Source organism: Oncorhynchus masou, chromosome 12 (genome assembly GCF_036934945.1).
Source record: "Oncorhynchus masou masou isolate Uvic2021 chromosome 12, UVic_Omas_1.1, whole genome shotgun sequence".
NCBI lineage: Eukaryota > Metazoa > Chordata > Actinopteri > Salmoniformes > Salmonidae > Oncorhynchus > Oncorhynchus masou.
Window position 1 is genome coordinate 31622356 of NC_088223.1, and position 15089 is coordinate 31637444.

Sequence of the window (15089 nt, forward strand, 5' to 3'; positions counted from 1 at the left end):
GACCCTCTGCACACATCAACAACAGTCACCCACGAATCATCGTTACCCATCGCTCCACAAAAGCAGCGGCCTTGCAGAGCAAGGGGAACTACTACTTCAAGGTCTCAGAGCAAGTGACGTCACCAATTGAAACGCTATTTAGCGCGCACTGCTAACTAAGATAGCCGTTTCACATCCGTTACACAATATCCCAAGGAAGGGTACAGTATATGCCAAAACATGTTGTTTTAAAAATAAATAAGTATTTTCAAATCAACTTCCTTTGTCCTAATTTTCCTTTTGCTCTTTGGTTCATGTGCGTTTTTTGAAAAGTGATGGAGTGACAGTATTTTCTTTATGTAATGGCATGGGTGATGACTAGAGATGCAACGGTACACACACAGTATGTTATCGAACCATTCGGTATGCCCCCCTTAAATACGCACATGTGAACCGCGGAATTACGGTATGCCTGTCATGTTCCTATAATTTCCTAAATGTATTTATTGCACTGCAGACTACACGCACATTGTACATTCAGATCCACAGAACCAGCCGCGCAGGTTGTGGCTGTTAGGGGGCTCATGAGGGCTAACAAACTTTACTCCACGGCAATGCCTCGAAATGTAATGACCACAGCCCCTTCCCCCTTATTAAACAACTAAAGGACGATTTTCAATGACATCTCAGTAGGAAACCTCCCTAAAGGGGCCTCATCAAAGATAGGGGAAACTGAAAACAAATATTCGCTCAGCTCCAACGTGACAATGGCGAGCGCTAGCAAGACAGAGAAGCAAATTTGAAGAGGCACCGACGTCTTTCAAATCCGCTGTGTGTGAACATTTTAGATTCAGCGTTCAATACGATGAAGAGGGTAAGACGACCATAAACAAAGTACAGTCTGCAAGCATTGATTTGCCACTGTCGGCTACTCGAGTGGAAACACATCTAACATGATGTGTCATTTATGTCGCCATCACCCAGCCGTATCCCTTGCAGGTGGAGCTGGAGCAAGGAGAGTCCACTCGTTAGCGAAAACACAATAATCTCTCGCTGCTGCCTTCCAACAACAATTTGCGACAAATTCATAAAAACAAAGCAATAACGAAAGCAGTGGGAGTATTCATAGCCAAAGATTTTAGCTCTATTAGGTGGTTACTGACTCGGGATTTCGTCACCTCGTGAAAAAAATTTAACCGCGTTACAATGTCCTCTCCGGCACATATTTCAGCAGCAAAGTAATTCCCAAACTCTATGAAACATCACGGAGAGAAATTGAAAACGAATTGACACAGACACCCTATCGAGCTCTCTCCGCTGATAGTTGGACCTCCAGAGCAACTCAAAGATACCTCACTGTGACGGTTCACTATGTACTGGATTGGGAGAAGAAGAGCTACAGGTTGTCAAAGCTAAGAAGCACTTTTCATTTGAACGTTTTTCTCCCCTTGATTTCATACAGTAGAGACAGAAACCAGGCCTGAATGGAAAGTTTTATTTTTGTCTATAGGCAAAATAAAGAGTTCATTGTTTAAAGGGTGATGTCTTTTTATTTTTTTCTTAAATATAAAGAAACGCACCACTACCGTCGCATCCCTGGTGATGACAAACCTTGCCTGACACCGGAAAACTATGACCAGCCTTCAGATTAGTGGGTGTGCAAAAGACCAGGGTTCAAACCTAGACGGTCACATTCCAAATAATCTCATTCCCAGACACTTACACCCAAATGCACGAAGTGTCTGGTGGACCAATGTGTTAAACTTGGCCTTCATTTTCCAATTATACAGAAAGAACGGGAGAAATGTAGGCCTCAACTTAATCAACCAGCCAATCATCTACCACAACACCTTCCCCCTAACCCTACATGTCTTGTGCGCACCGCAAGTTCTTGCCCGGATCCTGCCTCCATTTTGAACCACGCTTCACAGTCGTGTGATTCACTCAAATTAAATGATGAGAAATACTATACTTATTAAGGTCAATCTCATAGAATTCTATTGTCACTCCCACTAAGGCCAACTTTGAATCGTTGATGTCCCAGGCTTATATGCAGTGTGCACAATAGCCTGGGGACGAGGTTACATTCCACATTACCTTGCTCAGTTGGGCCATGACTTCCCACAGCAAGCTGTGGAGCACTGACAGCTCCCTGCCCAGATCGATGTAGCCCTCGAAGCCCCCGGCGTTGCTCCCCGTGTCCATGTTGGAGATCTCGTACAGGAATTGCTGCATGGAGCCCCACTCCATCTCCAAAAACTCATTCATGAAACACATGTGATCCTCTTTGCCACTAAACCTGAGGGGAGAAAAGACAGCAGTGTGGAGGGAGCATATAGAGAGAGTAGGGGGAAAGAAGAGAGACACGGGGACAGAGAGAAATAAGTCCCCACAGACAGTGAAAGATTGAGGGAGAAAGGGACAAGATACAGTGCCTTCGGAAAGTATTCAGACCCCTTTATTTTCCCACATTTTGTTAGGCTACAGCCTTGTTCTAAAATGGATTAAATTGTTTTTTTTTCTTCATTACTCTACACACAATACCCCATAATGACAAAGCCAAAATGGGTTTTTAGAAATGTTTGCTAATTTATGAAGAAAACCCCCCTGGAAATATCACATTTACATAAGTATTCAGACCCTTACACAGTACTTTGTTGGAGCACCTTTGGCATCGATTACAGCCTCAAGACTCCTGTGTTGTCTTGGCTGCATGCTTAGGGTTGCTGTCCTGTTGGAAGGCCCAGTCTGAGGTCCTGAGTGTTCTGGAGCAGGTTTTCATTAAGGATGTCTCTGTACTTTGCTCCTTTCATCTTTGCCTCGATTCTCAGTAGTCCACTAGTCCCTACTTCTGAAAAACATTCCCGCAACATTCCCGCGCCCTCAGAGCATGCGCAGACCAGCTGGCTGGTGTGTTTACGGACATATTCAATCAATCCCTATATCGGTCGGCTGTTCCCACATGCTTCAAGAGGGCCACCATTGTTCCTGTTCCCAAGAAAGCTAAGGTAACTGAGCTAAACGACTACCGCCCCGTAGCACTCACTTCCGTCATCATGAAGTGCTTTGAGATACTAGTCAAGGACCATATCACCTCCACCCTACCTGACACCCTAGACCCACTCCAATTTGCTTACCGCTCAAATAGGTCCACAGACGATGCAATCTCAACCACACTGCACACTGCCCTAACCCATCTGGACAAGAGGAATACCTATGTGAGAATGCTGTTCATCGACTACAGCTCGGCATTCAACACCATAGTACCCTCCAAGCTCGTCATCAAGCTCGAGACCCTGGGTCTCGACCCCGCCCTGTGCAACTGGGTACTGGACTTCCTGACGGGCCGCCCCCAGGTGGTGAGGGTAGGTAACAACATCTCCTCCCCGCTGATCCTCAACACTGGGGCCCCACAAGGGTGCGTTCTGAGCCCTCTCCTGTACTCCCTGTTCACCCACGACTGCGTGGCCACGCACGCCTCCAACTCAATCATCAAGTTTGCGGACGACACAACAGTGGTAGGCTTGATTACCAACAACGACGAGACGGCCTACAGGGAGGAGGTGAGGGCCCTCGGAGTGTGGTGTCAGGAAAATAACCTCACACTCAACGTCAACAAAACTAAGGAGATGATTGTGGACTTCAGGAAACAGCAGAGGGAACACCCCCTATCCACATCGATGGAACAGTAGTGGAGAGAGTAGCAAGTTTTAAGTTCCTCGGCATACACATCACAGACAAACTGAATTGGTCCACTCACACAGACAGCATCGTGAAGAAGGCGCAGCAGCGCCTCTTCAACCTCAGGAGGCTGAAGAAATTCGGATTGTCACCAAAAGCACTCACAAACTTCTACAGATGCACAATCGAGAGCATCCTGGCGGGCTGTATCACCGCCTGGTACGGCAACTGCTCCGCCCACAACCGTAAGGCTCTCCAGAGGGTAGTGAGGTCTGCACAACGCATCACCGGGGGCAAACTACCTGCCCTCCAGGACACCTACACCACCCGATGTTACAGGAAGGCCATAAAGATCATCAAGGACATCAACCACCCGAGCCACTGCCTGTTCACCCCGCTATCATCCAGAAGGCGAGGTCAGTACAGGTGCATCAAAGCTGGGACCGAGAGACTGAAAAACAGCTTCTATCTCAAGGCCATCAGACTGTTAAACAGCCACCACTAACATTGAGTGGCTGCTGCCAACACACTGACACTGACTCAACTCCAGCCACTTTAATAATGGGAATTGAATGGGAAATGATGTAAATATATCACTAGCCACTTTAAACAATGCTACCTTATATAATGTTACTTACCCTACATTATTCATCTCATATGCATACGTATATACTGTACTCTATATCATCGACTGCATCCTTATGTAATACATGTATCACTAGCCACTTTAACTATGCCACTTTGTTTACATACTCATCTCATATGTATATACTGTACTCGATACCATCTACTGTATCTTGCCTATGCTGCTCTGTACCATCACTCATTCATATATCCTTATGTACATATTCTTTATCCCCTTACACTGTGTATAAGACAGTAGTTTAGGAATTGTTAGTTAGATTACTTGTTGGTTATTACTGCATTGTCGGAACTAGAAGCACAAGCATTTTGCTACACTCGCATTAACATCTGCTAACCATGTGTATGTGACAAATAAATTTGATTTGATTTTGATGCTGTTCACCAGACGTGACACTTGGCATTCAGGCCAAAGGGTTCAATCTTGGTTTCATCAGACCAGAGAATCTTGTTTCTCATGGTCTAAGAGTCTTTAGGGGGCTTTTGGCAAACTCCATGTGGGCTGTCAAGTGCCTTTTACTGAGGAGTGGCTTCCGTCTAGCCACTCTACCATAAAGGCCTGAGTGGTGGAGTGCTGCAGAGATGGTTGTCCTTCTGGAAGGTTCTCCCATCTCCACAGAGTAACTGAAGAGCTCTATCAGAGTGACCATCGGGTTCTTGGTCACCTGCCTGACAAGGCCCTTCTGCACCGAATTGCAGTTTGGCCGGGCGATCAGACCTTATATAGACAGGTGTGTGCCTTTCCAAATCATGTCCAATCAATTTAATTTACCACAGGTTGTAGAAACATCTCAAGGATGATCAATGGAAACAGGATGGACCTGACCTCAATTTTGTGTCTCATAGCAAAGGATCTGAATACTTATGTAATTAAGGTATTTCTGTTTTTTACTTTCAATACATTTTCGCTTTGTCATTATGGGGTATTGTGTGTAGATTTGCTGCCTTTTTAAAATATATTTTAGAATATGGCTGTAACGTAACAAAATGTGGAAAAAGTCAAGGGGTCTGAATACTTTCCAAAGGCACTGTATATAGTATAGAGTACAGAGAAATAGAGACAAGGGGGTATGGAGGGATAACAAGAGAGGGGAGAGAGACAGTGTGAAAATGCAAAGAATGAAAGAGCACGTGAGGAGATGGAAGGATACAGTACAAAACATAGGTGATGGTGAGGGGGAGAATTGATTTATTCAAACTTTAACCTTGTCTACAATGTGACAAGAACATCACAAAAACAAATCATTTCTGTGCAGACAGACTTCTCCACCCTCTGAACATTTGTGCGATTAAAACCTGTTTCTGTCACTTTTGTACACAATCATCTTGTTTGTGGACAATCATGTTGGATGAATTCTTCATTCCCCATCCCCAAAAGAAAAAAATATTTGGTAATACTTTACTTCATGCTGACTGATATAATGTATTATGATGCAGTTATAATGAATAGTAAGATTTAAGCAAGGCATAAGCATGTACGACCCCATTGTAAATTTGTGGAAATTAATGTATTGGTTCCTGGAATAAGTAACTGGTCGAGGACATAGATAATGACTTATCAAGGCTTGATTGGTAGTGGACAAACTGAATAAATTGGGGAAAGGCAGAATATTTTGTACAGGACAGGTGAGGGGTGGCTAAATGTGAGTGAAGGCTAAAATAAAGGTTATGTTAAAAGAAAGGAAAGGCTATGTGGGAGTAAATTGTACATAAGAGGAAAGGCAAAAAAATAAAGTTACTGATAAATGTTAACGGCTGAATGTGAGGGAAGGCTAAAAGAAACAATGATAAAATGGAAGGCTGCATGCGAGGGAAGGTAGTGACTGACTTGGAGAAGCTGGCCAGGTTCTGCACCACCTTGGCGATGAGGGTAAGAGTGCGGGATGTCCGCTCTCCGGGGTACTCCTGGGTGAGGTTAAAGAGAGAGGGCGACATGATGGCGGGACACAGGAAGCGTAGAAAGAGGGAGGAGCTGATGAGGCGGTCTGCGATGTCCTCCCTTCCCCGCTCGGCACACCTGACCCTCCAAGAGGCAAAGACATCCTTCAGCTCCCGTGGAAACACACTAGAATGAAAGGGTAGGACAGAAGGACAGAATTGTACTTTATTTTCCATTGCAAATGTTGTTGTTTTTTTTGCGGGGGGGGGGGGACCCAACATCCCACCACACTTGAAAGGATGCTATGTCACTGACAAATTTGTACAATGCCATAGTTCATGTGGAAGAAGTTCTGACCAATGAGAGTTGACAATCTTGCAGAGTGCCAGCTCGCAGCACATGCGGAGGTTGGCTTGGTGGTCGGCAAGGACAGACGGTGGAGTGCGCATGGGATCCACTTCGCAATTCTCCTCTGACTCGTATAATGCTCGAATGAATTCCCCTGTCAACGAAATAACGGTTCATTAATCCCCATCCGTATCTTCTTCATCATAGTCTTCTGATCAACATCAATGTCACTCATCATTTCAAATACTTTAGCTGTGCTTGATTGTGCTTGCCTGTTCAAAAGTCTTAAAAGTGCAAACCCCACTCACTTGGCACTCGAGTCAAGGTCAAGCAAACACTCAAAAGTATTTGATCGATTTCAAATAATATTTGAAACCATTTCTGGATTTGATCATTTCAGGTAATTTTCCACAGGTATTGGTATACAATGAAATAATCGTTACCTATGGCATCCTTGAGGTACCGGTGCCCTATCAATTTGAGGTACTCCTCTATGGCTTTAGTAGCAAGGGTGTTCTCTCGAAAGATCAGATGCTCTCTGTCCATGAATCTATCCACCTCGCACATCGCCATGTCTGAAAGGAAGTCCTGAAAAAAGAACATGCTCCTCAAACAAACAACACAAACACATTTGACAGCAGACACATTTACAAAACATTTAGAAAGGGGTTTCTCTCCAACAGGAGTGCTTGGCCACACCTGCTGTAGTGCCTTCCTTCCTACCTTGGCCTTGCCTGTGCTCTGGAGAATGTGCACCAGCGCAAACGCCACCTCCTCTTTGCTTTTGACACTGAGCAGAGGCTCGAGCACGGCACACAGCGTACGGTAGTTATTGGTGATGTACTCAGCGAACTCCTTGTACAGCTCCATGGGCAGGATACTCATGGTCTGGTAACGGGACTTGAGGCGGATTGAGGCATTGATGACCTTGCCACCGCCTACACCGCCACTCTTAGCCAAAGCACTGGGCTGGATCACCGGGTACCACTGCTCCACAAACTGCCTGCCTGTGATGCTCGATATGGGGATAGTGACCAGGCCGAGGTACGTGCTCTTCTCCTAGGTTAGAGAACAGAATGGAGAATAGAATAGAAAGGAATATTTGAGTAACTCTGCAAACACAAAGATAGACAAAGAGAAATACAACCACCATAGAGAGAAAGGCACACACCTTGCGTCTCTTTTTGTCTGTCTCCTTGTAAAGGTGCAGGCGTAGGCTGCGAATGGCAGGCAAGTTGTTGAACTCAAAGTGCTCGCCCCAGAAGACTGTGTCCGTACGCGGCTTGCTAGTGGTGCGTGCGTACAGCATGTCATCCAGACACAGCTCGCAATAGTACCGCTTCTTAGGCGGAAGGTCCCTGGCCTCAATGATCCACAGCTTAAGCACATTGTCCACCCGTCGACTGTTGTCCTAAAATGGCAGCATTGGAGACAGAGCGAGAGAGGTGAAGACTGCTGAAACTAATGGAGATGATCTTACAATTTTTATGCCAAAAAGGCATTTTGAGTGTGGACTGCAAGCAGGGTCCTCTCTATTTGTTTACCTTGTTTGGCTTGATAGCTCTCTGTAGATTCTCAATCCATTTGTCTCTCTCAGCGGCCGAGCGGCAGGCAAAGCATTTCGTCCCTGAATTGGTGGTCACCTGCAGTCAAACAGACCCATAGAAGTGAATTCATCAATTATATTGTTTGTTGCTTGTTAGTGTGTGACAGTTAATCAATTGTTATGACCTTGACCCATCAACTGGGAAGACACAGCTGTAATAACTGTTTCAGATGTAATATTAGGAGAGATACTATCCTCTATTCTTCTGGCAGCAGTGCACACACCTCAAAGCAGTACTCCTGGCCCAATATGCTGGAGTGGACAGGTTTGATGACAGCATCTTCATCCAGCGCGAGGTCCAGAGCCTCTGCTGCACTGCTAGGGGAGAGCAGGGACTCGTGAGAGTGGGACTCCTTGAAGCTCTGCATTAGACGGGTCCTAAAGAGAGATAGAGAGAGAAGGTGTGTTTAGGGTAACAGTGCTTTGAAACAAGCACTACTAAATATCATTTGCCACCACTGTTACAATATATTGTACATATTGGAAAACACCAGGCAAAAAAAAACAGAAAAGAAAAGGAGTATAAAATAAAACATGACAGAGTATAGAATAAGGACCACAAGTGTACGTCACACATGCAAACTTTTGGGAAAGTGTTAGCTACCTCTCTTGATCAGCACTACGGAAACGGGGTAGAATCATGTGGCGGAAGCTGCTGGTTCGATCCAGTTTGGGCTGGCTCTTTGCCCTCTTGATGGAGCCCTTCAACTTTCGACTGAGGAAGCTCTATTAGGGACAGCAGACGAGACACAGGTGGGGATGTCCATTCCATAATTAATGGAGTCATTAAACCCTTTTTCAAAATAGACGCTATCTGCAAAATCAGTGCTTGCACGTGTCCATGTTATTGTTGGTGGTGATGATGGTTATTATTATTTTATTTCACCTTTATTTAACCAGGTAGGCTAGTTGAGAACAAGTTCTCATTTGCAACTGCGACCTGGCCAAGATAAAGCATAGCAATTCGACACATCCAACAACACAGAGTTACACATGGAATAAAGTTATGGTACGGATGGCCACTGGAGGAGGCTATTGGGCTACAGATAAAGCAACAATGTCCATTCAATAATGTTGTTTCAGTGGGCTATGCTGATTCAGTCACTAAGATGGATGGTGTAAGCCTTTTTGAAGACTCGAAAACTCAATTGGTAGGAGTACTGTTCTCAGGTTGAACTGGTGTACCTTTAATTTGGAATCTGTAAATTAGTACCATTACTGTTAGCAAAGGTGTAAAGTACTTAAGTAAAAATACTTTCAAGTACTACTTAAGTAGTTTTTTGAGGTATCTGTACTTTACTACTTATATTGTTGACAACTTTTACTTCACTACATTCCTAAAAAAAATCATTGACTTTTTACTCCATACATTTTCTCTGAAACCCAAAAGTACTTCTTACATTTTGAATGCTCAGCAGGACTGGAAAATTGTCAAGAGACCATCCCTGGTCATCCTTACTGCCTCTGATCTGGCAGACTCACGGAACACAAATGCTTTGTTTGTAAATTATGTCTGAGTGCTGGAGTGTGTCCCTGGTTCTCAGTAATTTTTTTAAAAACAAGAAAATGCTGCCATCTGGATTGCTTAATATAAGGAATTTGATTTCATTTCTACTTTTACTTTTGTTACTTAAGTATATTTTAGCAATTAGATTTACTTTTGATACATAAGAATACTTCAAACCAAATACTTTCAGACTTTTACTCAAGTAGTATGTACTGGGTGACTTTTACTTTTACTTGAGTCATTTTCCATTAAGGTATCTTTACTTTAACTCAAGTATGACAATTGGGTACTTGTTCCACCACTGACTGTTAGCCAACTACCTATTACTATTATTGATTCTACTCTGCACAAAAGAGAACAGGGAGATGAGGGAGAATAATACTAGAGAGCAGGAAGCGAAGCTAATATGGATGGGTAGAACTTTACTGTAAGGCCTGGATTAAGTGGAAATGACAGGTAATGTAGGATGTTCCAGTACTTACTTGTTGTCTGAAGGGTTGTGGGGGGGCAGTGGGAGGGGTTTCCATGCTTGGCTGTCTCGCAGTGGCAATGCTCTTCCTGCGAGCTCGAGTGTGCTCTGTGAGAGAGAGAGAAGGAACCCAAGAACCGTAAGTCCAGTCTGAAACTGTAACTTAATATCTTCTCTGACCATGGGAAAAATTGCAAGAATAGTCTAAACAAAAAAAAATACAAACACAAACAAAACTTTTGTTCTGAGAAGTTGAAAATACTGTAGCATGATTTTCACTACCATTCTATATCTCCAGGTGAGCCAGTGCATGGTAGTGCCTGTTTGTTTTGCTCATCAGTTGGGTGCATATTTTGTCTGGGCCATGTTTAGTAGGCAAATGTTGTGGAATGTTGCAGATTTACATTTACATTTACATTTAAGTCATTTAGCAGACGCTCTTATCCAGAGCGACTTACAAATTGGTGAATTCACCTTCTGACATCCAGTGGAACAGCCACTTTACAATAGTGCATCTAAATCATTAAGGGGGGGGTGTCTATTAATGTCTATTAATCCCCTCTATACACCCTATTCTTATATATATATACTACTGCATAGTGCACTATATAGAAAATAGGGTGCCATTAAAGGCTCGTCCCCCTGTCCTCTCTATCTGTCTTTGTGTATTGTCTTCAGGTGTTTCTTCAACAGTCAAGAATAGAGCTGATGTTGCTACTAATTCTAAATGTCAGAGAGGCATGTTTGTTCTATCTGAACATTTTCTGTGCTTATTTCGCACACATCACGCCTATGGCCTGGCCCTCTCCTTCATTCCCGAGTCGTGCCAACGGTTTGAAGGGGTGTGGTCAAGATAAACAATGAAGAAATCAGTCAGTTACACAATGAAGAAATGCTAGCCATATGTCCACATCATATATGTCTACATTCAGAAGCAGATATGAAAGTAGGCCACCAGCAAAATTACGTGGAAATGGAAAATAACCACCAACTGGAGGGCAGACTATATGAAAGTACTCCTTGGCGTATGGGCAGATGAGAATTATCCCCTGCGTCAACACTTTTGTGCCCCCCTCTCCATCGAGCCAAGCGACTGAGGGAGCTTCAGTTGGCTTGCCAACTGGGGGATACCTATATAATCATATGATCAATTATATATGAATAGCACTCCCTCTACTCTACTTCTATACAACCTATAACATAAAGTCATCGACTTTGTTGTTTAAAGCATTGGTAAATTAAATATCTCAAACCACCCCAACAAGATGGTTGCCAGACTGTAAACAAACAGGCTATTTTCTACCAATTCAATTCCTATGGTTACACCCACACCCCCTTTATTTCCCCCTTAATATCGGACAGTCAATATCTGACATCTTCCTCAGTTTCCCAGTAGAGCAATGGCAACCTTCTGAATACTTAAGGCACTATAAATACTCACTCTCCTTCTCATCTGTTCTTCTCTCCCACGCACTCTTTTACATAATTCCAGTGGTGTACTCCCCTCTCCTCTCGTCTTTTTCTCTCTGTCATCCTCCCCTCTCCTCTGTACCCTCTCCTTTCTCTTCTTTTTCTTTTCATCCTGCTGCCTAACAAATTTCCCCTGCTAGTCATTTCTCTAAGGGCTACGCATTTTAATGTGAGTTGATACATATCAATCAATTAAGTAATAATAACAGACCCTAAAAGCAATCCCTTATTTAGGTTGTATACATACATAGATACATGCACGAACACACACACACACTAATACGCAACTGCAATTTTCATCTAAAAAAACCTATGCTGTATTGGAAACATTGTGCAATATGAGGTAGAGGTAGATTATCACAAAAATCTAATTGTCTCTGCTGGAATTTGAATCTGGATTGGCTATCCCCGGCCTCAGATCAATTTAAGATGGATGCATTGATTTTAATCTGACTTAATTGATCTCAAAACCCACACAGTTAAATGTGAAAAACATTATTTGATTTAATTCTTACGGATAACCCCCATAAATACTTGTCTAGTGGAGTATTCTCATATGATCTCAGTTATTATTGTCCCATAGTATGCATTAGAGATACGAATGAGCAAAATCCTGTTTTCTGCTCAAGATGACATGTTCTACTCTGATATAGCCACTGTCTCCTGTAATCCTGACCCTAAGTTGGCTCTAGAAAATGTCTCCTCGATATTTATTCCTCTGGCAGACAAACACGTACCTTTTAAACAATTCAGAGTCAAACATAGATCAGATTTCTTCTGAGTGATCAGAGCTCATTCAGATGAGATATCAGGCTTGGGCCAAAGCATGGAAAACTGACTGTGTAGTAGACTGGCAATCTTTCAGACATTTAATAGATGTATTATCTCGATTAAGAAAGCTAAATCAAGCTACTTTTTAAGCTCCAACTCTGACTCTGCTGGTGATCCTTCAAAATGTTGGAAAACAGCAAATGCACTGAAGTGTATAAATTCCTCTTCTTCCCTGCCTAAGCAAGTTCTGTCTGACTTTGGCATCATAACTGAGAAGAATGGGATAAGTGATTATTTTAATTGTCATTCTATCTCGGCAGGCTTTTTATTTGAGAGAAAAGGTGGTGTAGTTGACCCTGGTCAGTAAGTCAACTGCTCTTCCCTCTGCCAGCCTCTAGCGGACTCGACGGTTAACCTGTCAACTTCTAGTTAATCTTTGTTTTCATTTCAACAATTAACTATTTGTGATGTGCTACATGCCTTGCTTTAGATTGAGGGGGAAAAAATCCACTACAGCTGATAAGCTTGATCAATTTTGATGCAGCTCTCTGTCCCCCTGGCTGCGAAATCATTAACCCATATTGTTTACCTGACAATTATATCTGGTACTATCCCCAAGGTTTGGAAGGTGGCCCATGTACTCCCACTTCACAAAGTTGGTGACCCTTGTCACCTTGACCCTTGTGAGCTAAATAATGAACTTTCTTGCATAGCTAAAATATTAGAATCATTGATTCATTCTCATTGAAGATCTTTCTTATCTTTGAAATGTATTCTAAATGTACATCAGTCAGGTTTAATACCAGGTCAGCTCAACATCAAAGCACTATCTCCGCTGCATAGTTGTAAATTATGTGCTTAACTGTATGGGCTGTCCTCTTCATTGACCTGTCAAAGGCTTTCGATACTGTTGATCACTCTCTGCTAATTCCGAGGCTTTCATCAATTAGCCTAGACCAGGCTGCATGCAACTGGTTTAAAAATTACTTGACAGATAGAACTAAATGTACGGTGCATTGGGAAAGTATTCAGACCTTTTGACTTTTTTCATATTTTGTTACGTTACAGCCTTATTCTAAAATGTATTACATCGCTTTTTCCTCATCAATCTACACACAATACCCCATAATGACAAAGCAAAATGTTTTTTTAAAGACATTTTTGCTAATGTCTCATTAAAAAAACAACTTAAATATCACATTTAGTATGCAGACCCTTTACTCAGCACTTTGTTGAAGCACCTTAAACAAGTCTTATTGGGTATGACGCACACCTGTATTTGGGGAGTTTCTCTCATTCTTCTCTACAGATCCCCTCAAGCTCTGTCAGGTAGGATGGGGAGCGTCACTGCACAGCTATTTTCAGGTCTCTCCAGAGATGTTTGATCGGGTTCAAGTCCGGGCTCTGGCTGGGCCACTCAAGGACATTCAGAGACATGTCCCGAAGCCACTCCTGCGTTGTCTTGGCTGTGTGCTTAGGGTAGTTGTCCTGTTGGAAGTTGAACATTCACCCCAGTCTGAGGTCCTGAGTGCTTTGGGAGCAGGTTTTCATCAAGGATCTCTCTGTACTTTGCTCTGTTCATCTTTGCCTTGATTCTGAATAGTCCACTAGTCAATGAGCAGCCCCTGTATAGTAGGCGTTACCCTGATGGCCTCGGCCAGAGGTTCAATATCGAGTGCAAATAGGAGAGGGGACAAAAGACAGCCATGTCTGGTACCTCTGTATAAAGAGAAGCTATTTGACCTTAGCCCATTAGTAAGGACAGCAGCCCGAGGATCATCATATAAAACTTTCACCCATTTTATAAAGCTGTCCCCAAGACTAAATTTATTTAGAGCAAATAATAGGTAAGACCACTCCACACGATCAAATGCTTTCTCAGCATCTAGGGAGAGCACAAGACCATCCATAGTACTTTGTTGGTAGGCTTGAATTACATTAAGAAGCCGCCTGACATTGTTGCATGACTTACGGCCCTTAATGAAGCCAGTTTGGTCCCCTTTCACAATTAGTGGCAGTGAGTCCTCTAATCTTGTGGCTAGAATTTTAGAAAGCAATTTTCTATCCACATTCAGAAGGGAAATTGGTCTGTACGAGGAACAAGACTCTGGACATTTTCCATTTTTGAGAATAAGTGATATGTTGGCTTCTCTCAGCATTTGAGGGAGCTGATCATTTGAAAATGAGTAGTTAAACATATCACGCAATGGCTCAAGGAACAGGCCATGGAACTCTTTATATAACTCACTACAAAACCCGTCTGGTCCTGGGGCCTTACCATTTTGCAGATTCTTAATTGTGAACATTATTTCTTCCGCGGTAATAGGGGCATTAAGGAGATACCTCTGTTCTTCGGAGATAGTAGGGAGCTCAATCTTAGAAAATAAGTTCTCCATTAATTTGGGTGCATCATTTGGCAGTTCAGAGGCATAAAGGTTTGCATAAAATTTCTTAAATTAGTAATTTATCAATTTATTTTCATATAAATGATTGCCATCAGAATCAGTAATAGTAGCAATTGACTGAGAGTCAGCTCTCTTTTTAGCTAGGTATGCCAAGTACTTTCCTGGCTATGTTCATATAGCTTTTGCCTGACAAATCTCATTTTCTTTTCAGCGTCCTGTGTTAGGAGAGAGTCCAACGTTGATCTAAGGACTGATATTTCCTTTAATAGGGCAGGAGTGGGAGTTTTAATGTAGTCCTTCTCTTTAGTTCCTAATTCACCCTCTAACGTTTT

General features: G+C 42.9%; 1 protein-coding gene across 3 annotated transcripts in view; it reads right to left on the minus strand.

Annotated features, from left to right (window-relative positions):
• LOC135549852 (ras/Rap GTPase-activating protein SynGAP-like) overlaps positions 1-15089 on the minus strand; it is a 73214-nt gene that overhangs the window by 17450 nt on the left and 40675 nt on the right. For all 3 annotated transcript variants that reach the window (XM_064980194.1, XM_064980193.1, XM_064980192.1), the window contains 10 exons: positions 10125-10219; positions 8740-8861; positions 8360-8513; positions 8074-8172; positions 7701-7940; positions 7253-7588; positions 6973-7117; positions 6539-6683; positions 6131-6367; positions 2077-2278 (listed from right to left, as the gene is read on the minus strand). In XM_064980194.1, coding sequence (XP_064836266.1) covers positions 2077-2278; positions 6131-6367; positions 6539-6683; positions 6973-7117; positions 7253-7588; positions 7701-7940; positions 8074-8172; positions 8360-8513; positions 8740-8861; positions 10125-10219 — 1775 coding nt within the window. The remainder of the gene's footprint in view (positions 1-2076; positions 2279-6130; positions 6368-6538; positions 6684-6972; positions 7118-7252; positions 7589-7700; positions 7941-8073; positions 8173-8359; positions 8514-8739; positions 8862-10124; positions 10220-15089) is intronic.